This window comes from Aspergillus undulatus (genome assembly GCF_047715775.1).
Source record: "Aspergillus undulatus strain CBS 261.88 unplaced genomic scaffold BDV17scaffold_59, whole genome shotgun sequence".
Taxonomy (NCBI): domain Eukaryota; kingdom Fungi; phylum Ascomycota; class Eurotiomycetes; order Eurotiales; family Aspergillaceae; genus Aspergillus; species Aspergillus undulatus.
The window spans coordinates 159,610-187,153 of NW_027396663.1; the positions used below are offsets into that span (position 1 = coordinate 159,610).

The window sequence follows — 27,544 nt, forward strand, 5'->3', positions numbered from 1 at the left end:
CGATAGTTACGTGACACCGAAGGTGGCGTGAGGGAAGACGGATTAAGATTTAGGTAGCCACTAGCTCAAGCTCGTCCAGGAAAAGTATAATCCTTCTTCAGTCCTGATTGATCTCTATGTTGTCTATTATATGCACTCAATATTTAAACAACCTCCTTCATAGCCCCCTCAACCAACTCCTTACTCTCCCCCTCAACCTTCAAAAACAACCCCAACGCATCACCCATCCTCGCCGTCGCAATCGGATCAGCCCTGATCGCCTTCTCCAACGCCTCACCATTATTCCTCAGATAATCAATATCAACATCCGCAAGCTTTCCATCCCAATCCGCCGCAGCGAGAGGATCCGTAGCTGCAAGATGCGCCAGCCGCTTCGGCGTCGCCGCAACACTGTTCTGGTGCCCGGGGTACTGCGGCTTCGGGACGTCAATTACGCCGGCGGGGATGGAGGTAGAGGGGTCGTAGGGTAGGATTGCGAGTTGCGAAAGGACCTCCTGCGAGACTGTGGCAGAGTCGACGCCGAATTCGCCTTGCGCGAGGGCTTCTTTGGGGCTTATGAAGCTATCATTTTGTCAGCAAATGTATGGAATTGGGAAATGGATATAGGAGGCCGTCGTACTTTGCGTTCTTAATTAGAGGCTGCATCTTGCCTGTGTCTTTGTATAACCGGCGGTATGTCTCGAGCATTTGCATTAGGCGCGCGGACATGGTGTGTTGTGTCGCTGGGTCTTCGACGTTCGGCCAGAGACTGAGGTCGAGGTTTGCGCGGATTTCTGGAGCCGTATTAGCCATCGTCCCTCTCATTTCAATATCTTGCCGGGCATAACCATACCGTTAAAATAAGGACTAATATAAGTACACCCCGCCTGACTCGCCGCAATCGCCTGCGCAAGCGAGAAAACCGCCGTTCCGAGCGTCCGAATTCCCTCCGCCTCAAGCGTCGAGCAAACGCTCAATGCGGGCCCGGTAGCGGGGATTTTAATGCAGAACCGATCCTTCGAGATCCCGACAGATTCGAACTCCTTCGCGTAGAGCCGCGCATGCTCGAGGACTTTCTGTCCGTCGTACGCACCCGAGGGTAAGACCTGCAACAGGACGCGGCCGGAAATGAGATCGATGTTTTTCTTGCAGAGGAGGACCGCCTAGGTGCCCATCCCATTAGCTTATCTTCTTCAACTCTTATCCTCCGACTCCGGGAGCATCGGGTTGGCACTGAAGACTTACAGCGCGCGTATAGATCTCCATCCAACTCTTCCCTTTATACTCCCTCGCGACATCGAGCAGTAACTGCCTGTTATCGGGGTGGCTCATGCGCCCATGAACGTGGATCTGGTTGCTTGTCATGTCGTGCGGGGTGATGGGGAGGCTCTTGATGAAGGCGGGGTCCATGGCGTCGACGTCGACGTGGACTGGGAGATTTAGTATTGGTTTTCCATTGCCAGTGAAATGGTGCTCATTTGGCAGGAGGGGTACCTTGTTCCTCCAGCTTGTGAAGCCATGTTGTGTTGGCGGCGGCCATTGTGGGATTGGAATGGGGAATCGGAGGTACGCCGATGGTGGTGAGGGTTGTTGAGTTGGCGACGAGGGAGAAAGCTTAAAAGCTTAGGGATGGAGAGGGAAGGTAGCAGCGGAGGTCAACAATGCGAGCGAACTCCGATGAGAACAAAGTGGAAAGAAGCTCGATCTATATACCAGGTACCGGAGTCGGGAGGGAACAAAGCAACACGGTCCCGGTGGGTGCTGGTGGCGAGGGGTAGTCGGGCCGGACTGTACAGTAAAGAGGGACCAACTCCGAATATCCTCCAGTTTGTCGGTTAAATTACTTTGTTTGTCCTCCCATGATGCGAAGATCCAGAGAGCTACCCACTCCATTCCACGATTCGAGACGGTGTTGGAGAGATAGTCTGGGGGTGTGGGGTGGGAGAAGCCAGGGCAGTGACGCACATTGGGTGGGCGGCTGAGGCGGGCCGCCTGGGAGAAATGTGCAGTCACTGCAGTTACTACAGCGGACGTGCCAGACTTTGGTAGGCCGTGGGGACACACGGATGAGACACCGAGTAGATAGAGACCGACTGACTGCCTCATTGTGGTTTGGCAATAACGCCACGACAGAAATTGGGCAGGCGTGCAGCCATATCGGATCCAAGGTTCAGTGAGTTCATTAGCTACATACAATGCCTTAAAGCCACGCTCAGTCGAGCTCGCTCCCGCCAGAAAAAAAAGTAGACGAATAGAAAAAGAGATGCAAAATACATGAAGAGTAAGAAAACACAGATCAAGGAAAGGAGAAATACAGAATAAAAGCACAAAATCAAACCAGGTTCCGCGAACTGGTCATTTCTCCGTATCGCCCTCTTCCCCTCGTGGTATCATAAGCGTTGACAACCCTCATCTGTCCGCCCTCGTCGGCCTGGCTGAATGCATACCCGCGCTGTTTGCGCATCCGCTGCACCTGGCGCACTTTGCGAATCGCCTTCTGGAACTGCTCCATGCGGGGACGGTAGTCTTGAACGTTGTACTTTTGGATTTCCTGCACGTGGTGGTAGTGCTGCGGGTAGTACATCCGCTTGGCGTATTTCCAGGCGTAGTCGCGGAGAAGACAGATTGCGGGGAGGACAATCGCCATTAGGTAGAAAATCGGCGAGGTGAAGAGGCGGGGAATGGTGCCGTAGTATTCGGTTGAGAACCCAATGGCGGGCGCCGCGTAGCCGTAGGCTGGAAGAAACGCGAGCCAAATAACCATCGAGCCGGGAATTGCGATGAAGGTGTACTTGGTCCAGATGTTGGTGATCAGGGCTGCCTTTCCGAGGACAGTAGCCAGAACAGCAGTGTACAATGCTGAGCCCCAGACCCAGTGGCCGGCGGTCTTGCCGTCACCCTGCGGGAGATCGTAGAGGAAAATGAGCTGAGAGATGATGTACAGCAGCAGAGAGTGGTAGAATCCGTTGGCGATCCAGGACCAGAAGCTGTGGCGTTTGAAGAACAGTCCTTTTTGTCCGAGCTGGTATAGCTGGGGATACCGGTCCAATAGACGGGCAGAGATGAACTGATCGCAGATACCCATCGCAAAAGGAGGTAGCACCGTGAAGAAGACGTTGTAGAATGAGAGCGTCCATGATTCGTAAATGACTTCACCAGAGAATGCATTTTGGAAAGAGTACTATTGCCATTAGCTAGGAACCACTAAGACGGAGAGGAACCATTAAGACGAAGGGAGACGACTCACCCAAAACTGTGTCATGTAAAGCGCAATGTTCTTGTAAAACGAGTATAGAATGACGCGGCTGATACGGTGGTAACTCCAAGCTCCATGGACAAGAAGCAGCTTGCGGAGGTAACGGAATTGTGCAATTGAAACATCTGCGGACCGTGCGGCCTGCAAACCTTCCACACCACTGATACCGACACCAACGTGGGCAGCTTGGATCATGGAAACATCGTTGGCACCGTCACCAATGGCCAGAAGTAGAGATTTGAGATGACGCTTGACAAGTTTGACAACAAGAGCCTTTTGGAGGGGTGAAACACGGCTGCGAAGCGTTAGCTTTTTCAAAGACAGAAAAGAAAGGTCCCAACTTACCAGCAAACAACGGCCTTGCACTGGACGGCAAGGTCGAGGAACAGCTTCTCCATATCCTTCTCCAGAGCAAACGTCAGGGATCTACCATCGATAATCAACGCCATCTGTTCGGGTTCAGTCTGGCTTTGAAGAGCCTGAAGCTTCTTCGTCAGATTATCTCTCGTGGCTTCGGCACTATCCTCATTGATAATCAGAAGCGTCATATCCTCGGAGATAAGCTTGCAAGACATGCCAATGTTGATAGCAGTTTCCTGTCTGTCACCAGTAAGAACCCAGACCTTGATACCTGCAGTCTGCAGGGTGTGAATGGTGTCTGGAACGCCATCCTGGAGACGATCCTCAATAGCGGTAGCGCCAAGAAGGTAGAAGTCCCTTTCTATAAGCTCAGCAGCTTTATCAAGCTCCTCGGCACGGTTTCCGCTGACTGTGGTAGCTGCCTTATCATGGATTTGGTACCACTGTTGGAATTCATCCTCAGGGATTTCGCGCATGGCCAAGCAAAGAGTACGAAGACCGTCAGACGCATACTCCTCAAGATGTTGCAATGTCGACTCAACAATCGGGTTGTCCGGGTTGAGACGCTCTAGGATGACGGTATCCGCACCTTTGACGTAGATACGGATCTTTCCATCCGGACACCGGAAGATGGTCGACATACGCTTTCTGGTGGAGTTGAACTCACAGACCGCGAGTAGCTCATATTCGTACTCTTGTCCCGCCACCGTGATAATCACAGACCTAGGCTTCCTGTTGCTGAACTGGTAGCCCATCTGGGCTGCACCCTCAACAAGAGCCCCTTCGTCAGGAGACGCTGCTTGATACTTGATCTTCTCCGGGTCGGCTTCGGATCGCTCGGGAATGACAGTATGGCATGTAGCAAGAAGTGTAAGGAAGTGGTGAATCGCGTCCTTGGTGGGATGGGTGTGGATATTCTTTCGGAGTGTCTTGAAGTCGTGTACTCCCACCTCAGCTCCGTCCTCCACTGTAGCACGTCGATCTTCTGCAACTTCATCGCCGTATTGAATGCCGCCAATTGTGCACTCCTTGAATTCCATCATGTTACAGGTCAAGGTACCAGTCTTGTCGGAGAAGATATATTCAATTTGACCAAGTTCCTCAACCAACGAGGAGGTCCTGCAAGTAGCCGGGGTATCAGTCACGTCGTAGTAGATGTCCAGATCCGAATTGATCAAAAACGCCTGCGAGTATTTAACGATTTCAATGGTAACGAAGAGCGAGATCGGGACAAGGTTAGAGTATAGAACCCAGTATGTGAAAATATCCATGATGAATTGTTTCCCTGGGTTAGTGTTGCCGTAGTCGAGGTAGGCAAGTTTGTCCTTTTCAGTCTGCCGAATGATCAAATCGCCTACGGAACTGACCACACTGAGCGCGATGAGGATGCTGACCAACATCAAAATCTGAATATTGACCATGCGCTCCACCGCGGTCCGTTTGATCGGAGTCGCCGTAGCGTTGCGCATCAACTTCGTCTCGTGACCGGTGAAGACAACAACACCGTGAATCCATGGTGTGTTCCGAAGCGTTGCTCCTCGAAGCAAGAGTTGGTCAGGCGCGAGAGGAAGCTCCTTCTCTCCTCCACCAGCGTGCATCGTCAGAGTCGCTTCATACGTATATAAACTGCTGTTTGGTTGCTCGGAGCGTATCCGACCGCTAAGCCGGCTGAGATCAGCCGGGCTAACCAGATGCGAGGTTTCCGGAATACCTTGTTTGATTTTAAGGTTGGTTTCGCCGTCGAGGTTCGCCGTTTCGATGTAGCAGAGACCTTCAGGTTCCGAAGAGGCCAAGAGGACCAAGTCAGCGGGAAATGGCTGTTCGGATTCGACGCGGACAATGTCTCCCACGGCGACATCAACCCATTTGGTCTCGTGAAACGCAGACCCTTTGAGAACCTGGGTCTTGGAGTAGTTCAATCCCTTGTCCGATGACCTTCGTTTATAATCCTCCACCAGTTCCTTGATGGCCGACACCAATAACACAATCACCAACGGTCCAATGGTAGTATATCGATTCGTGGGCGAGACATTGGGAATCTGCTGCAACACGGCGGTAAACAAGAAGAACAAATTGGCATATTTCGAAAACTGCTCGTATAAGAACTTCGGTAGAAAGGTGATGATGTTGTACTTTGCGGTAGAAACATGGTTGTCGACAAACTTGTGCACTGCGTTGGCCGGTGGGTTATTCAACTGAATCATACGGGGGCTGAGGGTGGACGGGTCAGCCTTCCTACGACCGAATCCGAATTTGAATGACGACCTCCTCGATTTCTTCGGAGGTGCACCCGCATCGTCAGAAACCGTACTGTCGGCCCGCGCGGCTCGAGCTCCGGCTTCTGTGAGGGGAAGGTCCATCTCAGAGTACTCCGGCTTCATGCCCAACATGTGCTTCGCTCGACCCATGAGCCCACCGCCCATACTGAGTATGCTGTTGCGCTCCCGCATGCGAGAGTCCGACTCCATCGGATCCTGCGCCGTCATATCGTAGTACCCGTGTCCCCCCCGTTCATCGTCGTATTCGTCGATCGAGTACCGGTTGTAGTTGCTCAGATCGGAAGTTTGTGAGTACGTTCGCGATACGTCGTGTCCGGAGTAGGGGTCGGACAAGTAACCGCCGGCTTGCACCGGGGGATGCACAGGACCCGTCGCATGAGCGCCGGTGTGCGGTTGTACGCTTCCGCCAACAAAATTATCGTAGGATACCGAGGGTCGAGGCTGCTGCCCGTTGTCGGAGTTGTCAATGTCGTACTGTCGCAGGAGATGCTCGTCGTTAACCGGCGGCGGCCGTCCTGTGTTATAGATGGGCGCAGATTCCTCCAACAACAGGTCATCATCCCGGCCAGCGGCGGGATGACGACCTGGAGCCCTACCGCTGGCCATGATGATCGGGAAGGGCGAGCACCGTCAATGTGGTGGTGCGACCCAGGGGGAGCATCGATTTCGAGTGGGCGCTTCTGCTTTTGTTTGGACGGCCGAACGTCAAGCTGGGGAAAGGAGAGGGAGACCACGTGGATTATGCAAAGAGCCGATCGTTGAGGGGAGCGACTTTAGTGAGAATGCAAAAGCAGAGCAGAACGACAGGAAGACAGAAAGCGCAGCCAAAAAGAAAAAATGGTGATTGCCTGGAGGTGAGAATTGAGGAGAGAGTTTGGGAAGCACTAACGGTTTGGCGTGGGCGGTGCTTCTCCAGCCGCGTTGATCACTGTCTGACTACGGAGAGCTTGACGTGGGCGCTCGATGCAAGGATCTTTAGCGTGCTTTTGCATGAAGACACTCTATGTCATCTATACTAATTTTATGGGGTACTAACAAGCCGACATCTGATTTGTTTCAAGGGTCTTTGCTCGTCCCTCTCTGTGGCCCCTGGTCCCCCCTAGACGTCAGCACTTCTTTGTTCAATATTTAGCTCCCTGATCAACAGCTGTCAATCGTTATTACAGATCCGGCAGAATTTCACTGTGAAATTGCATATTGCTTTGTTGAGATGATCATGCATTCATTCATCTATCATAATCTACATCGATCCTTCATTCAGACGATAACCTGTTCATAAGCTACGCGACAGGCCGGTCGTTCTCCGCTCGAGCTTGCTCTGCCAGGCCACCCTTGGATCGTTTCTCAAGGTCAGCCTGCAGGGCCTTGTCAATGATGCCATTTATTTCTTTGACCTTTTCCAAAGCGACCGTCGTCTTCGTCACAAAAACCAGAGCATCCACCGGGGAGCCTTGAAACTTGGATACATAGCAGACATCCCCGGCATTGTTCATTCCGATAATGACGTCCGCTTCAGCCGCTTGTTCTTCTTTCCGCGTCGCATCGAGGATAACCACCTTTCCTTCGTCGAAGGTGTGGAATGTAATCGAGAGAGGCTTGTGCGTGATATTCAACGGCGCGGGAACTCGTTCATCCACTCCGTAAACGATCACTTGGCCATCCTTGACCACGGCATCCGGACGGCGGAAGTGTTGTAACCCAGCCATGACACCAATGCAGGACGCATCAATCAAGTTGCCATCGTAGTCGGTGATGTGCACATCAGCACGTATCGTCCAACAGCTGACGCCTTTGAGAATGCAGAGTGATTCGGTATCCAAAGCGTTGGAGTGGCGAATGACTCGGTCTAACACATTCGTAACGTATGTTTCCAGGTCCCCTTGTCTGAGCAAGTCCAGTCAGTTTCACTCAGTGTATACACATCGATACCCATACCGGCCATTGTCCCAGGCTGGGGATCCCATCGCGGTCAACTCCATCGCAATGTTGAAGATGCCGTCGAACGGCCGATCATCGTGAGGTTTGGCAACTTCAGCGGATATTCGAACGACGAGGCTATAATAATTAGACAATTAGTATGGTACAAGTAGAAACTGGCGCAAACCAACCTCGTCTTTCCAAGCTGCACTTTCACATGGCCATATTCTTCGCCAAATGAGAGCTTCAGCGGACGGAGCTGGTCGGCCGCACGGCCATCCAGCCTCACGTCCTCGCGGAGCGCATCGAGGATAAAATCGCGCTCAGCAATCGAGAGCGGTGCTTCTTTGTTCATAATTGCGGGCAGACTCGGCCCCGATGGGGTCAAGACAGATCGGACTTGCGCCTGGAAATTTCTCAAGCGTCATTGAAGCTGCCCGGGCGGGCCATTGTTGTTCCAGGGCCAATCATAGCCCCACTTAGAGGGCGGTGAGTCAATGCTAGCCTGAGGCTTGTCTATCGCTATCTCGTTCACCTTGAAGTTTAACTCTTCAACCTGCAACTTGCGCTACAAACCACAATGACTACAGGTAGGCCAGCCTCTTGACACTGATTGAATGCCATAGCTGACTAGTTCTAGCCCACAGACCCACCTTCGATCCCGTATGTCCCACGCCCAGCTAGCCAGAATCGTCACTCACAGAATATAGGCACGAGGGAAAGAGGCCCTCCGCGGCCCGGCATACCACCAACGTCTCCTACCTGCACATACCCACCTGAAGACTCGGTAGGTTGACGAGCCGTTTATAAGAGATGCACATGCTGACCGAACAGTCAATCTGGCCAGGGCAACGAGGCCGAATCGGCACATCGCGACCTGCGCGCGGAACTGCTCCAGGCTGAAGCCAACCACTTCGCCAAGAAGAACGGTGTCCCCGTTCCCGAAACGCCTACAGAAAGCTCAACGCCCAAGCGTCAGTTGGAAGGCCCGAATGGCGCCGACGGAGATTTGGAAGATGAAGACCCAGAGGCGAAACGGCGGCGGATATTGGAGGAAACGAGGGACATAGACGCAGACTCAGACGGATCGGAGGAGGATAGTAGTGATGAAGACAGGTTTGCGCTTTGCTGGTGCTATTGCGGACTGTGCTAATTGGTTCAAGTGATGATGAGGATGAGGCGGCAGAGCTAATGCGAGAGCTTGAGAAGATCAAGAAAGAGCGGCTTGCTCAGAAGGAGAAAGAGGTTTGTGGACTAACCCTTCAACGCGAATCTTGCTTACCATCATAGGAACGCGAACGTGCCGCTGAGGAAGAAGAGCAACGAGAGGTCGACATTGCGCGAGGCAATCCTCTGCTTAATCCCACCGACTTTAATATGAAGCGACGGTGGGACGACGACGTTGTTTTCAAGAATCAAGCTCGAGGGACGGAGGACAAACGAGGGAAGGAGTTTGTCAACGACTTGCTCCGATCTGACTTTCACAAAAAGTTCATGTCAAAATACGTGCGGTGAATGCCTCAATGCCTACACCAGTACTTCCACAAAGGAAAAAACCACATCGTGAGCTTTCAATCTTGATCTGGGAATACAATCTTGTGTCAATGGCGTTTGGCGCATGGGCAGCCGAGAAATATATAATTTAGATATGTACTTTATAGTTAGCTTTTATTCACCAAACGCGACGAGCGAATGCGCTCATTCCATTAGGATGATCCACCGATACCTTCCAGTCTTCCATGTCAACTTTTCAGTTTCTACCCTTTTCTCCTTTACCGCCGACATTGTCGAACCTGAAGTACTCTTAAGAGTATACCAAGGATCACCCACTTGGTAATGCCGGCAGTAAACGAGCTTATCGACCGCCGCCCACCACCCCGCCATCTCATCTCCATTACTCTTCCATGCGACAGAAGCTATTACAAAACCCTTTAATATCGCCAAGATGGACTCTCAACCGACGTCAAAAGCCTTGCATTGTACGTACAATCTCCCGGGTCAAGTAGCTGGCCGCAGTCAGACCCAGAATCAATAGAATCGCTGAACCATTGCTTATCAACATTTCAGCTCGCATAAACAATGATATCTCCCAACTACTCCAACGGTTTGAGAATATTATGGCTACAGCTACTGTGCGCTCGCTTCTTACGTCTCTTCCCGTCGATAGGAGATCGCGCTCCTAACAATTGGTTTCCAACCCAGGTCGAAAGCACGAGTCATACGACAACTGCCGTCGAAACATACCAGCTTGACGTTGAGTCCACGGCCCTGGTATGTTCTACATTTTGGTCCAATTAATCAAATTCAGACTTCAATCTCCGCTCCGGTTCCCGTCCATATTCCTATCAATTTCCGGTGCTAACTACAACGTAATCGCAACCCAGATCCGCGCCGCAGAAGACATCCTCTCCCTCACACGGTCCATGAAAGAAACATGGCTCTTCGGCAAACTGGACACCCTAGGTGAAGACGAATCCGAGACGAAACGACGGGAGGAGCTCGAGCGGGACGCCGCGGTGATACAGAAGGCCATTGAAGATCAAGGGGTCTTGAAGAGGGTGAAGGAGTAATCTTCCCTACGGAATATGTGCTTTGCGCGAGGAGTTTGGGTATACTGCGTATACGGTGTCTAGAAATAAACTGGTGTTTTGGGAACGGAAAGGCGTTTGGTGCGGTTAGATTTGCTAGGGAGGCTCTATTTTCAAACTACCATACTAATTTTGATTGGGCCAGGCGTCTACACCTAGTTGATTCGGTATCTATAACAACAAACTGCAACATCCCCAACCTCACAAATCCCTTGCTTTACTCGCAGCAACATTTCATTCTCTCAATAGCAGCACAAAGTCTTGTGTGCAGTCTGTGCTGGCGGCCCAAGGCATTGCTACTAGGTACTCTCCTAGTATATCCTCTTTTGGTCCGAGACAGCAAAATTGATATTAGCGCGTGCCAAAAATTACTGGAACCGCCTGGGAAGATACTTAAGAGACGGAACTCCTTACCGAAAGTATACTAATGGCTTAATTCGTGATCGGGTGCTAGTAACAAGCTCCATGAAACCCTGATTCATGACCTAGCAGCTTTCACTCGGCCCGGGGGAGTACCTACCTACCTAACTAGGTAACCTACTAGGAACAGTGCCGTGACCTCCATTGACATCTTCTATCTACTCTGATAGATCGGTACTCCGTACAGGGATACTGTGGAGTCTGAACATAGTGTGAGCTTCTTGCCCAGTCACCAAGAGCTTGCTCATTTGTATGAACACTAAGCACCGACGAATTCCCCAGATTATGACCCGTGGCAAGGAAGGATACAAGACAAGGTGGCAAGGTATCAATATTGGACATGGAATAAGCTAAGCGTAATACTATTAGGTACAAAATATGCCCTACCCTAGCCAATGCAAACAAGGCAGATTAAGGCGAGATATTGTGGTCAATCACCGGCAAGGGAGTCTGGGTAGGAGCAGCGCTTCCCTTTTCCTTCTCTCCACCACGCTCGCCACTACTATCATCATTATTAGTATTTTTATTACTGCTGTCGTCAATCCCGTACTCCGTCTCCAGCTCCTTCCGCAGCTCCAGTCTCCTCTCCATCCCGACAGCCAACAACCCGGCCAGGCTAATCCCCAACCCAGCCCACCAAATCACCTTGAGTGCTTTTGTGTAGACCCCAGCTACCTCGTCCCAGCCGGCCTCGGCGCGCCCGCCAGCATCCGAGATGATGCGATGCGCTTGGCTGGCGAATGAATATGCCTCTGCGCCGCTTACCTGGGACTGTAGGCCGGGCGAGGAAATGGAGTCGATGTTAGCATCGATCACGGCGTTGAAGATGACGGATGCGATGGTCACGCCCCAGACGTACCCGAATGTGCGGACGAAACTGTATGCGGCTGTGGACAGGGCAACGTCGGACTCTGGGAGGGCGGCCATGATGGCGGGGAGGAGGACAGACATAATAAGGCCGGCGCCAGCGGAGGCAGTGAGCTCGATGAAGACCCAGGCCACGGTGCTGGTGCTGCTGTCGAGGAGGGTGAAGAGGCCGAAGGCAACGGCGGACAGGGCGAAAGATAGAGCGTGGAGGGGCATATATTCGCCGAATATGCTCAGTAGAGTTCCTGAGAGGACGGCGAAGACCAGCGTGCCGATTGCAAATGGGAGGAAACAGACGCCCGAGCGGAGGACGGTCATGCCTTTGACGGCTTGGAAGTAGATTGGGAGGAAGTAGAGCTGGGCTTGGACGAGGACGGAGGAGACAAAGGTCAGGAGGTAGGCGGTTGCGGAGGTGCGGTTTGTAAAGAGCCTGGGGGGGACGCTGGGGGTTGTCGTGAAGTACTGCTGGATGTGAAAGGCTATCCAGCCGAGAATTCCCAGGACGAGTGGGACAACGATGCGCCATGATGACCAGGGCTCCTCTACGCCGCCGCGGATGAGGCCTAGCAAGAGGGAGATCATGCTTGGGATGAAGAGGGCCAGGCCCAGGTAGTCGAGGCCCAGGCTGGGGGCGTTGTTGCTGCTACTGGCAGTCGTCGCACTGGGGTTGCGTTTCTTCACGCGCATGAACAGCAGAATAAGTCCTAGGGCAGCACCACAGATGGGGATGTTGAGATAGAAAATCCAGCGCCAGTTGGCCTCGGCCAGTGCACCCCCAACCACAGGGCCCAGAGCCGACGCCAGGCCGGCCCAGGAAAACATGAGGCCTAGGTACTTGCCGCGCTCGCGCAAGGGGACAAGATCTGCACAGACAATGTCTAACAAGACATACATCCCTCCGGCTCCGAGGCCCTGCACAGTTCGGCCGGCAATCAGCATTGCTGGGTTGTGGGCGCCGCCAGCAACACCACTGCCCAGAGTGAAAAGGGCTGTTGAGACGATGAGCGGAAGACGTCGACCCAGCAGGTCTGCTAGCTGGCCAAAGAGAGGCTGGTCCACACAGGAAGCGACAACGAAGGAGTTGGCTATCCAGACGTACTGGCTCGCACCTCCGATGTCAGTGGTGATAGTCGGTAGCGCTGTGGTAATGATGGAGACATCAAGGGCCGAGACAAAGGCAAGAAGGCAGAGGGCCGCAAAGATGCCCCAAAAGCGAGGGGAACGGGCAGGCGAAGAGACATTGGCCATGATGAGATGCGATTCCACATACCATGAGCAAGAAGAAGCGCTGAAGTCAGGAACCGCAGGCAAAGGGGAGGAAAGCCAAGGAGACGGAAAGAGGGAAGGGGAAAAAGAGCGAGAAAAAGAAAAGAAATGAAACTGAATGTGAGACAAACAGACGAAGGGATGGCCACGGACAGAGTAACACAAAGGCGCCTCTTTGTGAATCGATCTGCTCGTGCTTGACGGTGTGCAACCCTAACCCCCCATCTCCATCTCATCTCCAACCGCCTCCCTCCTTCGACGTACACGCACCGTGGCATTCGGCGCTGGATAATTGAGCCACATTATTGGCACAGACGCCGGCCGCTTCGGAATATGCTCAATGTCATAATGCAGGAGCATCTGTGCCACCACCAGCTTGACCTCGTTGAGGGCAAAGAACCGTCCGGGACATGCGTGCTGTCCGAATCCAAAACCGAGGAACCCCTCATCCAGAGCCAGAGCCGACCGGGGCTTGTGCCCACGTGCAAACCGGGAGACGTCAAAGACCTCCGGGTCTGGATACAGGGCTGCGTCTCGCTGAATTGGGCCGAGTGGTAGGGCGAGCATTGTGCCCTGCGGGAGGCGGATATTGCTGGACTCCTGGAGCAAGACCCCGTCAGGGTGAACAACCTGATGGAGACTTTAGAAAAATGTTGTACAGTGATCTTGTTTCTATTGAATGATGAATGGACTTACTGTTCGTGGCAGCCCGACATTGGCAAACGGAGTGAGCCGCATTGACTCGCGCACAGCAGAGTCAACCAGGCGCAGCTTTTTCACAGCCTCATATGTCCATGACGAACTGCCCGACTCCTGTAAGACAGACCGGCACTCCTCGCGTAGAGCATCAATCACCCCCGCCGAGGGGTCTGTGCTCGCAAGGTCGAGGATGACATTCTGGAGGGTGAAGCTCGTCGAATGCAGCGAGATCACATTGAGAAGGAGGAGGCGCTGTGCGACACGCTCTGGCGCCAGCTGCTGCGGCTGGCCAGATGTGTAGCATTCATCGATGATCCATTGCAGAGCGTCCTTCTGTATCTCTCTCTTGCTTAGCATGCGTGTATCCACTCGAAGAGCTAACAGGGTTACCCTACCGGAGGATCCCAGGGGTATGCCGTGTCTAGCCTCAGCCTCGCCGTGTGCTCCAGTCGCTCTTTAACGAGCGGCAAGCATCGTCTCGCTGCACGTTGGGAATAGTAGTAGCACAGCAGGCGGACCGCACCTCCTACCAGGTGTTTGAACGGCTTCGGCGCTGCATTGATGACAGTCGCCCCGGCAAATACACTAAGCCCGTGCTGTTTCACACCCTCCAGGAATTGAGCGTCGCGGCCTATTAACTCTTGATTAGTAGCCCGTAAATGAATAGATAGGAAGATATGACAGGGGAAAAGAAAAAGCAAGTACAAAGAGGATATCCACAGAACGCTGCATTCCCAGCGCCCGCAATCATCTCCAAGCACGAGTCCCAGATGACGAGCTCTTTCCACTGCGTCCCAGCCCCCCAGCTGCGTTTCAGCGCAAAGGCAATCTCACCAGCAAGCACAGGGACCAGGTGGCCTAGGTTTCGCGTCATTTGGTTCCGGATGACATTGATATGCAGCTTGCTGTTCTCTGCGATCTCCTGGTCCCAGATGGTCCACTTTGTCTGGATCGTCTCATTCTGTGTATTGTGTGCGTCGACAATCGTTTCTGGGAGTCCGTATGTCGGTTTCACTTGCTTTAAAGGGAGAATCACCACGGGGCCTCGGTCAAGACTGGGGAGGATGAATGGCTGATCGGACTCGGAATGCTGATGTAGCAGGTTAGCTCGTCTTAAGCGAATGAACCATTTCATCAAGAGGTATTTGAACAGGTTAGGTAAGTACATACCGCTTGATAGCCAGCGATCGCCCACTCCTTGGTCTTCAGCAACGAAGACAGTGTCGCCCTTGCCCAGGGAAAGGGAAACCGCTGCCCCCGAAGCCCAATTGTCGGTAGCGATTCAAGGCTGTCCAGCCCTAGCCGACTCGGGCTTCCTTTGGAAAAATAGAACAGTCGCAGGGTGAGAATCAACATGGTGACGACGATGACTATTGCCGGCGCTCGCAACATGACCGGTGTCAGTGTCGGTGTCAGCTCCATTGTGTGCGCTCCAGGGGCTGTACGAGTTTGATGAGGCTGCCTTGATAGACTTCGGAATAAATATCTACCATCTAGGTATTCTTTCCAAACATATGGCTTGCAATGCGCTATTTAAGCTTGTCTGGACTTATTGCGACGGCCTCCAGCAAACCCATACACATCCTGCTGAGTATCACTCTCCAGACCTCAACTTACTATGGTAGTCTATGCAACAGGCCAGACGGGGGATGGCACCTCAGACACTTCCATGCTCCGGCTAGACTGCGCAGTATACCAGGGTAATAAGGGCAGTAGTCGTACAGGAAGGAAAATCAGCACTGTTGCTGACCATCATCTCCGCACAGTCACCTGAATCACCGGCAACATGCAGTGAAACGCCAGAGGCATCCGGAAGCCATGGAATGCCTTGTGCAACGGGTTAAATGGGGATTTCCGTCTAAGAACAGCCTTGTCAGGAGATATATATATGGAGTATACACACGAACATAAAACGAGAAGCGGTGGGGAAGGGGAGAGGATAAAGTGAAATAGAAGAGTATAGTATTCTATATTACGGTGTTTAACCCCTCCTGGGTGACGGGCACCTTTGATCTTTCTTTGGTTTATATTATCCTTTCAAACTTCAACTCCTGTTTCATTCAAAGAAGCAGCAGAGTAGCTAGACACGTTTCAAACAGAAAATGCGCACGCTTTCCGCTTTCCAGTCCATAGCTCCAAAACAGTAAGCGATACTCGGTGTTTCTCCTCCCTTGCCTACTGCTGCATAGAACAGCAGAAAGAGCGCTTAACCTAGTGGCCCACTTCGTGCCACCTGGCCAACTCCACCTGCTGAGAAGAATAAGTATACTCAGAGAGGTCCTTTTGCACAGAGGATGCGGCACTCGAGCTGCCCGCCACGAGGCCCCTTGTCGCGATGTCCAAAGTCCCGTGGCTGGTCTGTTTGGAACTGGACCACGTCAACGCGGCTGGCCGGAACTTGGTCCAGAATGAATACATGGCCGGCGCACAGCCAATCGAGAGAGCAATGCAGCACTCAATGATCCTGGAATTGTGTTACTCCATGCTTACCCAATGCAGCAGCAATGAGAAGAGAGGCGATATGATATGCTTACATGCAGACCATTGCAGATGTCATGTCCGTTGACGTGCCGCTGCGCGAGAGCCACTTGTAGGCGAGAGAGACTGCACTGGCAACAATGGCACTGGTATGGATTTCTTGGCTTAGCAGACATGCCGAATCTTCAGATAACAGGGGAGGGGAGAGTTAATCTCACAGTATGCCTGTCAAAAAAAGCAAGGTGAGGCTGATTCTCTTCCGGAGCGGAAGTCGTAGGCGCAGCACGATAGGCAGTGGCATGATGAGTATGGCGACATCCATGGTCACCGAGACAATGCCGAGGAAGACGCCCATTGTCGAGCTATCCTCTGCGCATTTTGCCAGGAAGGCTGCGGTGATCTCGTCGCCGTGAGGGGTGCAGCTTACTGCGGTCACTGACGATCCAACGAGAAAGCACGCGGCAGACACGAACAGCGTGGAGAGAACCAGGATGCGCAACCAGCGCTTGATGTTGAAGTTGTGCAGCAGAAACAGCAATATGGGTGCCTTTGTAGTCCACATTGCGAATGCTCCAATGGTTGATACCGCCGCGCCGAGCTAGAGGGTCTCAGGTCTTGTCTATATACAGCTGTGACAGGGCCAGTGGCAGGAAAAAACATACCTGAGAGAGAACGCGAACGCTTGTTGTTCCCTGGGTGATACCTGGTCGTGACGTTCCGTCTGGGTCAGTAAATGCGCGCAGATGCCTATAGGATCAGGTATATCCACCTTTCACGGAAACATAGGTCAGCGTCAGGGTGGCTGATATAAACACCTGCCCTGTTAACGCAGCAACTTGGGAGACATGTCAGTACTGAACTAGCAATGGGGCTTTGAGCGATACATACTGTCATCAATATGTAACTTGCGCCGCACATATTTCCAGTTCACCCAGACGCGAGCGCTGACAACCAACGAGCTTGCGACAACCAAGCATATTCCCACAGTGAGAAAGGTGTCGGCACTCATGCCTGCGGGCTTTGCGGGCTCTGCGCTGCTATCAGCCATGTTGTGAATCAGCGTCAAGACGATGGCCTCTCAGAAAAATGACATAGGTCTGAGAAATTGAAGAGGGGGAGAGAGAGGGGAGAGCAGTTCATATCCTCCTGGTCTTATTAGGCCTTGAATCCCCACTTATCCTCCTACCTGGCCTACGTCAGCAAAAAGCAAGCTGTACGCCTTTTGCCATGGCGCTTAACCAGTTGCAAAACTTCCAGGCTAGTGCAGTGTTACCGGCATGTCGAAGGCAGGGGTAGGATGCCAGTCATATTACCACAAGTGCTAGAGCTGTTGTACCCAGCTTTTAGTCCCCGCTTATCCTCCTATCCCGCATATGTAGGGGGAAAAAGCAAGCTCTACACTGTTTACGATGGCACTTCACTACTTCGAGGCCAGTGCAGTGTTACCTGGCATGTCAAAGGCAGGGTGGAGGCGCGAGTTCCATTTTCTGCCAAGTGGCCACAAAGGGGAGATTCGTAGTAGCCGCCAACACAGAGCTGAAGAGTAGCAAGGGAGGGCCGGGGAGGAGCGTATAAATTGTCTCCAGGATGGCTTGTAATGGAGTTCATCCACGGTCATTCTCTCGACTCGCCGCATAGCATTCTTGAACACCCGACATCTCACAACATGGTAATATTTCAGACCCATTTCGATGCGCCGGATCACTGACCCTTAGCAGGTATACAGTATCATTGACTGGGCAATTCGCACTGTGATCAACCGCATCTCGGCTTGGATGTATCTCTTCAATGGTATTGAGGTCATCCAGAGGAAGTTCAACGAGGTACGTATGCGATATCAAAAAGACGCTTGAACGGGAAACCATCATCTCACTACAATGTAGTCAAATGGCCGGTCCTTCGAAGTATTGGCGCCTGATAACCGATATGTCTTTGTATCGTCGGACCAGCAGCTAAAGGAACTCGACACAGCACCCGACACGGTTCTTTCCCTCCAAGCTGCCTCGAAACAGGTATGCATAGTTTCTGTTTACTCGAGTGGCGACCTGACTAGGTGACTCAACGCCTGTTGTGCCAGATGCTGCAACCGAAGTATACAATGCACGGATTCAACTGGTTCGACCGGCGCGGCACCGAGGGCGTTGGCTTTATACGCGCCCTCCGCACGCTGTTGACCAACAACATTCCCATGATTCTTCCGAACCTCAGTGTCATTATCAAGTCCTCATTTTGCGAGATGCACTCCCAGCATCCAGTGGTGAATGGTTGGTCTGCGGTATGCTGTTCAAGTAGGCCTGCTTCGGTTGCTGAAACATCTCCCCAGGGTCCCGTCAATCTCCGGTATACCATGTAATCCAGAAACTGGTGGTTATTGCAAACGCAGTCTCGTTTTTCGGGGAAGACCTGGGTAGGTTCTTGCTTTTCTTCCAGGGTAATGAGTCGCTTAACAATGTCCAGCCGGCAACGAGGCCTTTATGGCCTCAGCCCTTGCATATATCGAAGAGACCATCATATGCGCCGAGATCCTCCGACTGATGCCGCCATTTCTTGCACCGTACGGTCCCCCTTGTTTCTGATTTTCCGTTAGCTGACAGCTGGCCACAAGCCTATTTGGGGCCTTGATCAAACGAACCCTGCGGTCTCATGAGGTCATATACAAGACACTGCTGCCCGTAGCCGAGCAGCGATGCCTCGAACGAGATCTCAAGAATCTAGGCCACGAGGTTCCAAAACACGTATGTTATAGTTTCCAGTCCTAAGCCTTCTGAGGGAAACAAGACAAAAACTCGACTAAGCTGAGCGCTCTACAGGCCGACTGTATTCAGTGGATAATGGAGACCTCTCCCCGCAAAGCCCCCTGGTCGGGTAAGCGAGTCGTTCATGAACTGATGGCCATCTGGTTTGGCTCCGTTCATGCACTTACCACGGTTAGCTGCGTCCCATTGTTCTGGTACGCTGGAATGCTAATACATAGACTAGACAATCACATTTGCAATCCACGACCTCTGCCTCCATCCCGAGTACACAGAGCCACTGCGTGCCGAGCTAGAGGCGCAGTACAGTCAGTTTCTCCTGAGCGGCCGAGGACTTCCCCTGTTGGACAGCTTCATCAAGGAGTCTGCGCGCTTGACGCCAGTTGAATCGAGTAATCCACCACCCCCATGGAAAGAAGAAAAAGAAAACGCCCACTAATCCAAGCATTCCAAGTGAGCACTCGCAGACAGGCCCTCAAACCATTCCGATTCTCCGACGGCACAAGACTCAATATTGGCGACTGGGCCTGCACCCCCGTCCGTGCCGTAATGCAGGACGCATCGCTGTACCCCAGCCCCCTGATATTCAATGGCTTCAGATTTGTCGACGCAGCCACTTTCCCAAGCCCCACTCAGTTTCAGACTCTGCAGCGCAAACCGTCTCTTCTGTGTGATGCCGACGCATCGTGGCATGTTTGGGGTTCTGGGCGGATGGTCTGGTTTGTCTTGCCCCATTTCCACCAATAAACCAACCTGGAAGGGATTGCTGCTGACGCTGACTGCACACATCACGTAGCCCTGGGCGGTACTACGCTGCAGCAGTCATGAAGCTCGTCCTGGCGCAGATCATTCTCAACTATGACTGCAGGCTTGTTGATCCGGGGGCGCCGAGATGGTTTACGTGGCGGTCGACGATGTTGCCCAACCCTAAGACAAAGGTTGTGTTCAGTTCTATTGGAAAGACGCAGTAAGAGGGGTATTTATTATTAGAGAATGCACTGCGTAGGGTGGGACCACTCTCTCTGTTTCCCCTCATAGCAGTAGGCATCATGAATCGACCGACTACCCAACTGGCAACAGGCTCAACTTCAGGCCTCAGCAAACTTTTCCACGCAAACAAAGAAGGCTGATTTCCATATCATCCCCCCGTCCCGCTCCCCGCCCCCGCCTCGTCCCTCGTTGTCCTCTAAAGAGCATCTCTTTCGACAGCTTCCCCCTTTCTCTACCTCAATAGCATTCAACGATTCAGTCACTAACTAACCCACTCAACCACTCTCTCCGGAATTTTCTTTCATAAAGATGCAGACTACCAAAGCCATCCAGCTCCTGCAGGAGACCTTCCCCCCTGCACAGATCCACCTGCCCAATACCGATGAGTTCAACCGCCTCAACGGCTCATACCTTTCTGCGCTAGAGAGCGATCTCGCCCCGGCCTGTATCTTCCAGCCTCGCAGCGCAGGCGATGTGTCCAGGTTTGTAAAGGTCGTTGTTCCACTAGATGTGCCCTTTGCAATTCGCGGTGCCGGCCAGCAGCCACTCCCCGGATGCGCGAATATCAAGGGCGGTATCACCCTTGATTTGGGGCTTCTTACGGATATCGAGATCAAAGACAAAGATAACTGTGTCTCGATTGCGGCCGGGGCACGCTGGGGTGCTGTTTATGATGCACTAGAGAATAACGGCAAGGGCCTCGGTGTCTGTGGCTCACGCTCGTCGAAGGGTGGAATTGGAGGGTTGGCTTTGGCAGGTACGACTCCGTCCTCACCCCACTATAAAAGCTGACTGACGAGTATTTGCGAAACAAAGGCGGCCTCTCCTTCTTCTCCTCTCGCGAGAGCTTCATCAGCGACAACGTCCTCGACTACGAAATCGTCCTCGCCTCAGGCGAAACTGTCCACGCAAACGCCAATGAAAACCGCAACCTCTGGATTGCCCTCCGCGGCGGGGGAAACAACTTTGGCGTCGTGACGCGGTTCGATCTGCGAACGTTCCAGCAGGGACCCTTCTGGTGTGGAGTCACATATTACTTTCCGCCTTCGTTCCCTGGACAGATTGAGGAGCTTGTGCGCCAGCTTCGTGCGCCAGACAAGGGCACGGAGGAAATCCATTTGATGATTAGCACCGGGTATGCGGCGGTGATGGGGGGTGCCATGTGTATGAACCAGGTCTATCATACGGGCTCTGAGCCGGAGAACCAAAACGGGGGGCAACCGCCCGCTGTTCTGGTTCCGTTCACGGATATTCAGCCCAGAGTCGATCAGTTGAGCTCCGTGGCCGTGCGGAGCCTCAAGCAGGCTGCTGAGGATCAGGCTTCTGCGGCTATGGAGCAGCAGAGGTGCGTACATACACCCCTACCTAACTCGCTTACCTAGTTACCTCGCCTAACTCACATGCAGATGTGCATATTTCAACACAACCGTCAAAGCCGACGTCGAAACACTAAAAGCCGCAGCAGACATCTACACCGCGGCCCTGGCGCCCATCCATGGCGTAGAGGGTCTAATCTGCTCGCTGACTCTACAGCCGTACCCCGTCTCGTTGCTGAAGAAATCCACACTGCAGGGCGGAAACTCCCTCGGGCTGAGCCCCGACGATGGTCCCCTGGTCTCAGTCCTCCTGCTGAGCTACTGGAAGAGCAAGAGCGACGATCCTGCGGTGCTAGGTGTAATGCAGGGGGCGCTCGACAGTATCAAGAGCGAGGCAAAGCAACGGAACCAGAGTGTTCCGTTTGAGTATATGAATTATGCTTGGGACTCCCAGGCTCCGATTGCCTCGTATGGGCCCGAGAATAAGAGGAGGCTGCAGGAGGTTAGTAAGGAGTTTGATCCTGAAGGCGTGTTTCAGAAGCTTGTGCCTGGGGGATTCAAGTTGTTTCCTTGAGTTTGCCGTATACCTACTATGTAGTAGTAGTAGTAGTTGATCAGATACACTGCTGTGTACTCGGCAATCTATGTAGCGAGTCTATCTACTCTTCAAGACGCTGTTGAGACATGTGCATCAGGTCTGGTCGGGACGGGATAGGATAGCCCCAGCCCTAGGTACATTCCCGGATTCCCTGGAGGCGCTCTCGATTCACGGTAGCCAAAGACTTGCGCAGCTCTGACATTGTGGAAACGGCCCCGGTACCCGGATTCTGAGGGGGACTGTTTTGTTTGGTGTCTATACAGAATTTACTTGCATGTTGGATTGGTGGATAGTTAACTTACAAATACATATACCTTACTCCATTCGGGTTGCTTAACGCTCATATACAGATCAAAGCAAAAAAGAGAGTCAGCCCCCGATGTCGGGGGCTGATTGGGCTCCTCGGGTAGCGTCCTTGGAATTTATTGCATCCATGGAGCATTCTGGATACTAGCTTATGTATATACTCGCCAATCTCCAAGCCTGTCTTGTTTGTTGAACGGACAAAATGCATCAATTCAGATGTCCACTATGTTATGTCAGGTACCGTAGAGGAAGCTCGGGGTCCCGAGGTCGGATCTCTCCCCACCCAACTTCCGGGCACTCAACCTCAATTTCCTCAATCTCCCCCGTCTCCGAAGTCTCGAATCCCAAGTTCCTGCTCGTTCAGGTTTCCCTGATCGGATAAACTACTTCCCTTCCTGTCCCAGTTCCATTCCGTTCAATTCCATTCCACCTCCTGGTCTTCGGCTCAGCCCTCCTCCATCCAACCCACCGCGTTGCGTCGCGTCGCATCGCATCACATCGCGAACCCGACCCCGCAACCTCACCACCACCACAACGGACACCCAAAATGCCCTCCCCAACCCCGCAAACCCTGACCCTGATAGTCGCAACAACCCCCCTCCCAGGGGGGTTAGGAATAGGCCTAAACGGCACCCTCCCCTGGCCACGGATAAAATCCGACATGTCGTTTTTCGCGCGCGTCACGTCCCGTGCGCCACGCGCGGGAGTAACAAATGCGCTTATAATGGGTAGGAAAACGTACGACTCTGTTCCCGCTAGACTGAGACCGTTGGGGAAGAGGGTTAGTGTTGTTGTTTCAAGGGATACAGCCGGGGGTGTCGCAGAGCGGATTAGGGGGGATCTTGAGGAGAAGAGGAAGAGAGAGAAGGAGCTTGCGGAGAAGAAGGCGGCTGAGCAGGCACAGGCACAAGCACAAGCGGGGGATGCGGCTACGGCTATGGCTACGGCTACGGCAGCGCCAGCCGAAGGACAAACAGACGCATTCGTCTCATCGAGTCTCGGGGGCGCGCTATCCCAGCTGGATAAGGAGGCCGCGGTGGGAAATGTGGGAAATATCTTCGTGATCGGGGGTGCAGAGATCTACGGTGCTTCGTTACGACTGGGTTCAAGCTCAAGTTCAACCCCCGAGTCGGAATCCGCAACGCAGCGGAAAATTCGAATCGTAATGACAGACGTGGAAAAACTAGACGGGAGCGGGTTTGAGTGCGATACGTTTTTCCCTATTAACGCGGCGGAGCTGGCATCTGAGAAGTGGAGGAGGGTTGAGCCCGATGAGTTGACGGCGTGGGTTGGGGAGGAGGTTAGCGGGGAGTGGATTGAGGAAGGGGATATTAGGGTTAGGATGGTTGGGTATGAGAGGGTGTTATAATCATGATTGGACATGTTGAGTAGGGAATGTAAGTGAAAAGAGAAGATGATCGAATGAGGTGAGGAGGTGGATAGATACCCCGTAGTTTAGTATCAAGGCTATATCAAACCTCATATACACCAAACCAAATCGCCATGATGCCAATGCAAGACCGAAAAGGTAGTGAGCTAAAGCCAACGCTGGAATGCAACATATAATCAAAACAGACCAAACCGAAAATTCCACAGGACGAATGGACTCAAAACATGTATACCAATCGGCCAAAAAAAAAAAAAAAAAAGGGCAGCAGCAGAAATAATGCAATGCAAGCAATGCAACGCTATGTAATGTAATGCTCTATACAGAATAGAGTCGCCTCAACCATTCTGCTTCATAAACTTCACAAAAGCCTTCTTATGAACCAACCCGGCATACTGCCCGTCATGAAGAACACACAGGTAGCGCAAGCCCAGCTTGACGAAGCACTGGTAAACAAGGTCTATTGGAGAGTGGATGTCGAGGGCCAGGGGAGCCTGCAAAGCCATTTCATCAGTCTTTAGCCCAGCTTGAGGAATTTAAAGGGGGACAAACTGGATCTATATATCTAGTAAAATCCACACGCAACGGATCCTCATCGTCCGTATCCGAGATAGCAGATGAAGTGTCCATGCCCATCAGACAAGAGGTACCATCCTCGTCGTCTAGCGAGTCAAGTGCGTATTCCAGATCCGGTGCGGGGATAAGTCCGATTAGGACGCCGTCGCGCAGGATCGGAAGACCGCTGTCAAGTTCGCCGGCCATGAGCAGGTGCTGGAGTTTTGAGCGTAGCTCGCGCGCCGGGACGAGAGGGGATTCTGTTATATCGATGATTCGGCTGCGGCGGACGGGTCGGACAATGTCGCCGAGTTCGGAGTCGGACATGATTTGTAGTTTGTTGTCGAGGAAGGGGTAGGAGTTCATTTCGGTTAAAAAGTCCTATGACCGGGTTAGTATGCGTTCTTGAAACGAGCTTTGGAGTCGTACATAGATACTATGCGGTTCAATAGCGTCAGCCGTCCACTTGGCGCAGAGAACGGCCAGCGAGAACGGCAAGACATGGTCCAGACTTCCGGTCAACTCAAACAGAATGACAGCAAGTGTCACCGACAAGCGAGTCACTCCACACATGGTAGCCCCCGCAGCAACCATGGCATAGACTCCCGGGGTAACGCAAGATTCCATACCGGCGGTAGCAGCGCACGACGATCCGAATAGCATAAAGTTGGGATACTTCAATGCGACGTACTGCGTCACGTGGCCCACGATACGGCCCATCAGGCCACCGACCACCATTGACGGGACATAGATGCCTGCAGGTACCTTGATGCCGAATGTTACCACGGTCAAGATACTCTTCATCACGAACGCTACCGTAAGCGCGCTGATCACCTCGCCGATTCCCTCTGGATGCGGACACAGACCATCCGATGACCGGGAATCATGTTCGCAGGGACTAGCCAGCTGGAACAGAAGCTCGGTCACCGGCAACTTTGTATACCGGTTCCAGAAACCAGCTAGCCCTGTCAGTAGCGCTACAAGAACGACCTCCAGTAGCGGCCAGCGCTTGATGGCAGGAATGCGGCGGAACGATTTGGCCCAGATGCTAGAGGCCTTGATGAACAAAGCACCCGCGGCACCGCCGAGCACTCCTAGCAGCATGAAAATGGCGAGCTCGAATATCTCCCAGTCACCGAGGTACCGGACCTCGAATAGTACAATCTTGCCCGTGCCATAGGGGTTGAGGAACTTCAGCGAAAGAGCGGCAACAATGCAGCAAAAGAATGTCCGGAAGAGCGTCTTTGGTGGGAAGTAGTAGCTGACTTCCTCCAGACTGAAGAGAACACCACCAATCGGGGCTCCAAAGGCTACAGCAACACCACTGGCAGCACTGGCACTCAGGACCTCACGCCGCTTGCCGTCGTTGAGGTTGTATTTGCTAAAGAGTCGACAGCAGATGTTTCCAACGCACGTCGCAATATGCACATACGGACCCTCCTTGCCGAGGCTGAGGCCGGATGCGACACTGAAAATAAGGGCCAAAGTCTTTATCACCAATGTCTTGAACCCCAGGTAGCCGTGAAGGACAAAGCCGCTGTTGATGACCTTTACCTCGGCAACACCACTACCCGCAGCAGAATAATAGATCATATCAGGGCGCATAGGGAGAGGCGGTTGCGGGGACGAGCCAACCTCAGACGCAGGGGAGACATCAACATCCGTCGCCCGTTTCGAGTTGCGGGACCACTCGGCAGCCAGATTCTCATCCAGCGTAGTAAGGGATACAGACGACGGTACAACGGTCTTCGTAAGTAGCGTCAGGAGACACGAAACAACGGCAAGGGCCACCGACCAAAGGACGTAAATCGAAAAGTCAACCGAGACACTGCCCCCGCCGTGGTGATTCATCATCTCAGACCACGTCCGCCAGTCGGGACACTCGCCGTGCTCGTTCTCGGTGCAGCAATTCTCCCTACTTCGCAACCAACTCGTCGTGCAAACCCCATCCTTCAAATCAAACACAAACTCCTCCGATATATCCACGAGGTACGCAATCGCCGCCGTGATTATCCCAATCAGCGCAACCAGAATCCAACCCTGGGCGCCGTCAAAAAGGGCCATCAGTCGGCCGCGAATATCCTTCCTACGTCGCAGTTCCCGCAGCCGCACCCCATCGGCAACACTATCATGCACCCAGTCCGTCGACGTGAACTGGTCGTACCACATCCGGTCATCCAGGAAGCTCGCAGTCATCGTATCCTTCGCAGACGCAGCCATGGACTCGGCCTGCGCGCCCTCCGAGCTCTCCCGCCGACTAAACCTTTTATTCACCGAGTTCGCTCGGCTATGATGCCGCGACCGACGCAAACTACTCGCGAATAGTGTGTGCCTGAACGCTTCCGGTCCCGACGAGTTCGAGAACGTAGTGTATGATCGCTGCGGTAGTCCTCGGCCGCGTCCACCACCTCCACTGCCGCCTCCGCTTCCGCCTTCCTTGGCCTTCCCCAAAAGGCTGGTCGTTTCGCCGGCCTCCAGGGGCGGCTCTAGCGACTGGTATGTGTCATGGGACTCGGAGAGGTAGCTGTAGCTTCGACGCATGGCGGAGGGGGAGGGCGGGGCCGTTCGGGGGTTATACTGCCGCTGACCGACATTCTCGGGGTCCTCCTGGGGGGAGGTGAAGTAGGATGGAATCGATCGGGGCATTTTGAAAGGGACCTAAATTTCCCCTATATGTGGTAGTCTTGGAGCTGTTAATCAAGTCATAAGATTCAGAAGACAGAAATGCGATGCTTACCGACCAACATGGTCCCCCTACAGTCGCCTGAAGGGGTATTATTATTGCGGAGGGAATAAGGTTCAGGCCCAAAGGTGAGGAGGTCGTGGTTCCACGGTTATTGACCCGGCCGTACAACGGTTTCGGAAGGGGAAAATGAAGGTTCAAAAAATATATTGTGCAGAAAAGAAAACTGAGAGTAAAAACGAAGCTAGGATGGTGAGTACTGAGAAGAGTTGTGAAGCAGAGAGGAAGCCCAAAGAGGAGAAGCTAGAGTGAATCACGCCTTGGCGGCAGATGACCCGTCATCGCCAACAGTCATCATCTGATAGTCGCAACAATCCACCTACAACTGACGAATACAGCAGTTTGTTGTTGGACGACAGAAGTCCGAAATGACAATAGCCAAGAGATAGACTATCGAGTCTTCTGCGATAGTGACGCGGTTTCGCGAGGACCGGCAGTCGATCCTTAGCAAAAGAGGTCGCTTTGTACTTCTGTTGTCGTCATACCAAACAGCAGTCTCCAAGGTCCTAAAGATAGATGTCTCGAGTTTCGGGTCTTTTAAGGTTATTGTCAAGTCTTCTATTCTTCCAAGCTCTGAAAGCTTTTAAATAGGAAACTGAACTGTCACTGCAAGCCCCGCAGATCGCCTGTTCCCCCATGGGATGCTTAAATTAAATATACATTCTGTCATCCGTGCAGTTACACATAAACAGCGCTAGGTCTTCAATAGTGTCGCACGGGCGCCAAACCATCGTCTTTCGACTACCCCTCGCCAGAGTCCAACCGGGCCTGAATGTGGCTAATTATA

General features: G+C 52.8%; 12 protein-coding genes across 12 annotated transcripts; 4 read left to right on the plus strand and 8 right to left on the minus strand.

The window, feature by feature from the left end:
- Window positions 1–95: 95 nt before the first annotated feature.
- On the minus strand, window positions 96–1,915 carry BDV17DRAFT_191650 (uncharacterized protein). The gene is made up of 5 exons (XM_073755115.1): window positions 1,474–1,915; window positions 1,225–1,409; window positions 833–1,142; window positions 620–773; window positions 96–561 (listed from the first exon to the last, which is right to left on the minus strand). Exons 1-5 carry the CDS (start codon window positions 1,517–1,519, stop codon window positions 144–146), a joined length of 1,113 nt encoding a protein of 370 aa, XP_073611891.1. The 5' UTR covers window positions 1,520–1,915; the 3' UTR covers window positions 96–143.
- Window positions 1,349–2,198, minus strand: BDV17DRAFT_191653 (uncharacterized protein). The gene is made up of 2 exons (XM_073755117.1): window positions 1,474–2,198; window positions 1,349–1,409 (listed from the first exon to the last, which is right to left on the minus strand). The coding sequence occupies exon 1, from the start codon at window positions 2,083–2,085 to the stop codon at window positions 1,603–1,605; it is 483 nt and encodes a 160-aa protein (XP_073611892.1). The 5' UTR covers window positions 2,086–2,198; the 3' UTR covers window positions 1,349–1,409; window positions 1,474–1,602.
- BDV17DRAFT_191652 (aminophospholipid-translocating P4-type ATPase DRS2) lies at window positions 2,199–6,763 on the minus strand. The gene is made up of 3 exons (XM_073755116.1): window positions 3,581–6,763; window positions 3,227–3,530; window positions 2,199–3,160 (listed from the first exon to the last, which is right to left on the minus strand). Exons 1-3 carry the CDS (start codon window positions 6,478–6,480, stop codon window positions 2,312–2,314), a joined length of 4,053 nt encoding a protein of 1,350 aa, XP_073611893.1. The 5' UTR covers window positions 6,481–6,763; the 3' UTR covers window positions 2,199–2,311.
- A 308-nt stretch (window positions 6,764–7,071) lies between these two features.
- On the minus strand, window positions 7,072–8,202 carry BDV17DRAFT_273049 (exosome non-catalytic core subunit RRP45). Its single transcript, XM_073758982.1, has 3 exons — window positions 7,983–8,202; window positions 7,810–7,929; window positions 7,072–7,758 (listed from the first exon to the last, which is right to left on the minus strand). The coding sequence occupies exons 1-3, from the start codon at window positions 8,144–8,146 to the stop codon at window positions 7,155–7,157; spliced, it is 888 nt and encodes a 295-aa protein (XP_073611894.1). The 5' UTR covers window positions 8,147–8,202; the 3' UTR covers window positions 7,072–7,154.
- Window positions 8,203–8,371: 169 nt separating this feature from the next.
- On the plus strand, window positions 8,372–10,361 carry BDV17DRAFT_284264 (uncharacterized protein; the record flags this gene model as incomplete). The annotated part of the gene is made up of 10 exons (XM_073760506.1): window positions 8,372–8,381; window positions 8,432–8,454; window positions 8,502–8,578; window positions 8,626–8,891; window positions 9,035–9,036; window positions 9,082–9,297; window positions 9,737–9,770; window positions 9,859–9,923; window positions 9,994–10,062; window positions 10,176–10,361. 10 exons carry the CDS (start codon window positions 8,372–8,374, stop codon window positions 10,359–10,361), a joined length of 948 nt encoding a protein of 315 aa, XP_073611895.1.
- Window positions 10,362–11,148: 787 nt separating this feature from the next.
- BDV17DRAFT_273057 (major facilitator superfamily domain-containing protein) lies at window positions 11,149–13,077 on the minus strand. Its single transcript, XM_073758983.1, has one exon. The coding sequence runs from the start codon at window positions 12,912–12,914 to the stop codon at window positions 11,211–11,213; it is 1,704 nt and encodes a 567-aa protein (XP_073611896.1). The 5' UTR covers window positions 12,915–13,077; the 3' UTR covers window positions 11,149–11,210.
- A 68-nt stretch (window positions 13,078–13,145) lies between these two features.
- On the minus strand, window positions 13,146–15,053 carry BDV17DRAFT_294876 (cytochrome P450; the record flags this gene model as incomplete). The annotated part of the gene is made up of 5 exons (XM_073762935.1): window positions 13,146–13,562; window positions 13,629–13,964; window positions 14,027–14,262; window positions 14,337–14,721; window positions 14,802–15,053. The coding sequence occupies 5 exons, from the start codon at window positions 15,051–15,053 to the stop codon at window positions 13,146–13,148; spliced, it is 1,626 nt and encodes a 541-aa protein (XP_073611897.1).
- A 1,108-nt stretch (window positions 15,054–16,161) lies between these two features.
- BDV17DRAFT_294877 (uncharacterized protein) lies at window positions 16,162–17,157 on the minus strand (the record flags this gene model as incomplete). The annotated part of the gene is made up of 5 exons (XM_073762936.1): window positions 16,162–16,255; window positions 16,328–16,707; window positions 16,772–16,812; window positions 16,879–16,944; window positions 16,998–17,157. The coding sequence occupies 5 exons, from the start codon at window positions 17,155–17,157 to the stop codon at window positions 16,162–16,164; spliced, it is 741 nt and encodes a 246-aa protein (XP_073611898.1).
- A 727-nt stretch (window positions 17,158–17,884) lies between these two features.
- BDV17DRAFT_284266 (cytochrome P450) lies at window positions 17,885–19,833 on the plus strand (the record flags this gene model as incomplete). The annotated part of the gene is made up of 10 exons (XM_073760507.1): window positions 17,885–17,932; window positions 17,993–18,121; window positions 18,187–18,373; window positions 18,433–18,516; window positions 18,567–18,663; window positions 18,715–18,844; window positions 18,920–19,036; window positions 19,089–19,254; window positions 19,317–19,581; window positions 19,659–19,833. 10 exons carry the CDS (start codon window positions 17,885–17,887, stop codon window positions 19,831–19,833), a joined length of 1,398 nt encoding a protein of 465 aa, XP_073611899.1.
- Window positions 19,834–19,918: 85 nt separating this feature from the next.
- BDV17DRAFT_273064 (FAD-binding oxidoreductase) lies at window positions 19,919–22,027 on the plus strand. Its single transcript, XM_073758984.1, has 3 exons — window positions 19,919–20,609; window positions 20,669–21,197; window positions 21,259–22,027. Exons 1-3 carry the CDS (start codon window positions 20,162–20,164, stop codon window positions 21,740–21,742), a joined length of 1,461 nt encoding a protein of 486 aa, XP_073611900.1. The 5' UTR covers window positions 19,919–20,161; the 3' UTR covers window positions 21,743–22,027.
- A 592-nt stretch (window positions 22,028–22,619) lies between these two features.
- Window positions 22,620–23,441, plus strand: BDV17DRAFT_294880 (dihydrofolate reductase; the record flags this gene model as incomplete). The annotated part of the gene is made up of 1 exon (XM_073762937.1): window positions 22,620–23,441. One exon carries the CDS (start codon window positions 22,620–22,622, stop codon window positions 23,439–23,441), a length of 822 nt encoding a protein of 273 aa, XP_073611901.1.
- Window positions 23,442–23,703: 262 nt separating this feature from the next.
- On the minus strand, window positions 23,704–27,358 carry BDV17DRAFT_273068 (chloride channel protein). Its single transcript, XM_073758985.1, has 4 exons — window positions 26,752–27,358; window positions 24,444–26,697; window positions 24,012–24,395; window positions 23,704–23,953 (listed from the first exon to the last, which is right to left on the minus strand). The coding sequence occupies exons 2-4, from the start codon at window positions 26,658–26,660 to the stop codon at window positions 23,798–23,800; spliced, it is 2,757 nt and encodes a 918-aa protein (XP_073611902.1). The 5' UTR covers window positions 26,661–26,697; window positions 26,752–27,358; the 3' UTR covers window positions 23,704–23,797.
- Window positions 27,359–27,544: the final 186 nt, after the last annotated feature.

Bases quoted from the DNA above. Each gene is read 5' to 3' on its own strand.
- BDV17DRAFT_191650 (XM_073755115.1), bottom strand. From the start codon at position 1,519: ATGGCCGCCGCCAACACAACATGGCTTCACAAGCTGGAGGAACAAG. The intron at 1,143-1,224 runs GTAAGTCTTCAG...ATGGGCACCTAG, and splicing joins TGGAGATCTATACGCGCGCT to GCGGTCCTCCTCTGCAAGAA. The intron at 562-619 runs GTACGACGGCCT...ACAAAATGATAG, and splicing joins CCTCTAATTAAGAACGCAAA to CTTCATAAGCCCCAAAGAAG.
- BDV17DRAFT_191653 (XM_073755117.1), bottom strand. From the start codon at position 2,085: ATGAGGCAGTCAGTCGGTCTCTATCTACTCGGTGTCTCATCCGTGTGT.
- BDV17DRAFT_191652 (XM_073755116.1), bottom strand. From the start codon at position 6,480: ATGGCCAGCGGTAGGGCTCCAGGTCGTCATCCCGCCGCTGGCCGGGAT. The intron at 3,531-3,580 runs GTAAGTTGGGAC...AACGCTTCGCAG, and splicing joins TGCAAGGCCGTTGTTTGCTG to CCGTGTTTCACCCCTCCAAA. The intron at 3,161-3,226 runs GTGAGTCGTCTC...TAATGGCAATAG, and splicing joins TTTACATGACACAGTTTTGG to TACTCTTTCCAAAATGCATT.
- BDV17DRAFT_273049 (XM_073758982.1), bottom strand. From the start codon at position 8,146: ATGAACAAAGAAGCACCGCTCTCGATTGCTGAGCGCGATTTTATCCTC. The intron at 7,930-7,982 runs GTTGGTTTGCGC...TAATTATTATAG, and splicing joins GTGCAGCTTGGAAAGACGAG to CCTCGTCGTTCGAATATCCG. The intron at 7,759-7,809 runs GTATGGGTATCG...GGACTTGCTCAG, and splicing joins CCAGCCTGGGACAATGGCCG to ACAAGGGGACCTGGAAACAT.
- BDV17DRAFT_273057 (XM_073758983.1), bottom strand. From the start codon at position 12,914: ATGGCCAATGTCTCTTCGCCTGCCCGTTCCCCTCGCTTTTGGGGCATC.
- BDV17DRAFT_273064 (XM_073758984.1), top strand. From the start codon at position 20,162: ATGCAGACTACCAAAGCCATCCAGCTCCTGCAGGAGACCTTCCCCCCT. The intron at 20,610-20,668 runs GTACGACTCCGT...TGCGAAACAAAG, and splicing joins TGGAGGGTTGGCTTTGGCAG to GCGGCCTCTCCTTCTTCTCC. The intron at 21,198-21,258 runs GTGCGTACATAC...ACTCACATGCAG, and splicing joins GCGGCTATGGAGCAGCAGAG to ATGTGCATATTTCAACACAA.
- BDV17DRAFT_273068 (XM_073758985.1), bottom strand. From the start codon at position 26,660: ATGCCCCGATCGATTCCATCCTACTTCACCTCCCCCCAGGAGGACCCC. The intron at 24,396-24,443 runs GTACGACTCCAA...ACCCGGTCATAG, and splicing joins TTGAACCGCATAGTATCTAT to GACTTTTTAACCGAAATGAA. The intron at 23,954-24,011 runs GTTTGTCCCCCT...ATGGCTTTGCAG, and splicing joins TTACTAGATATATAGATCCA to GCTCCCCTGGCCCTCGACAT.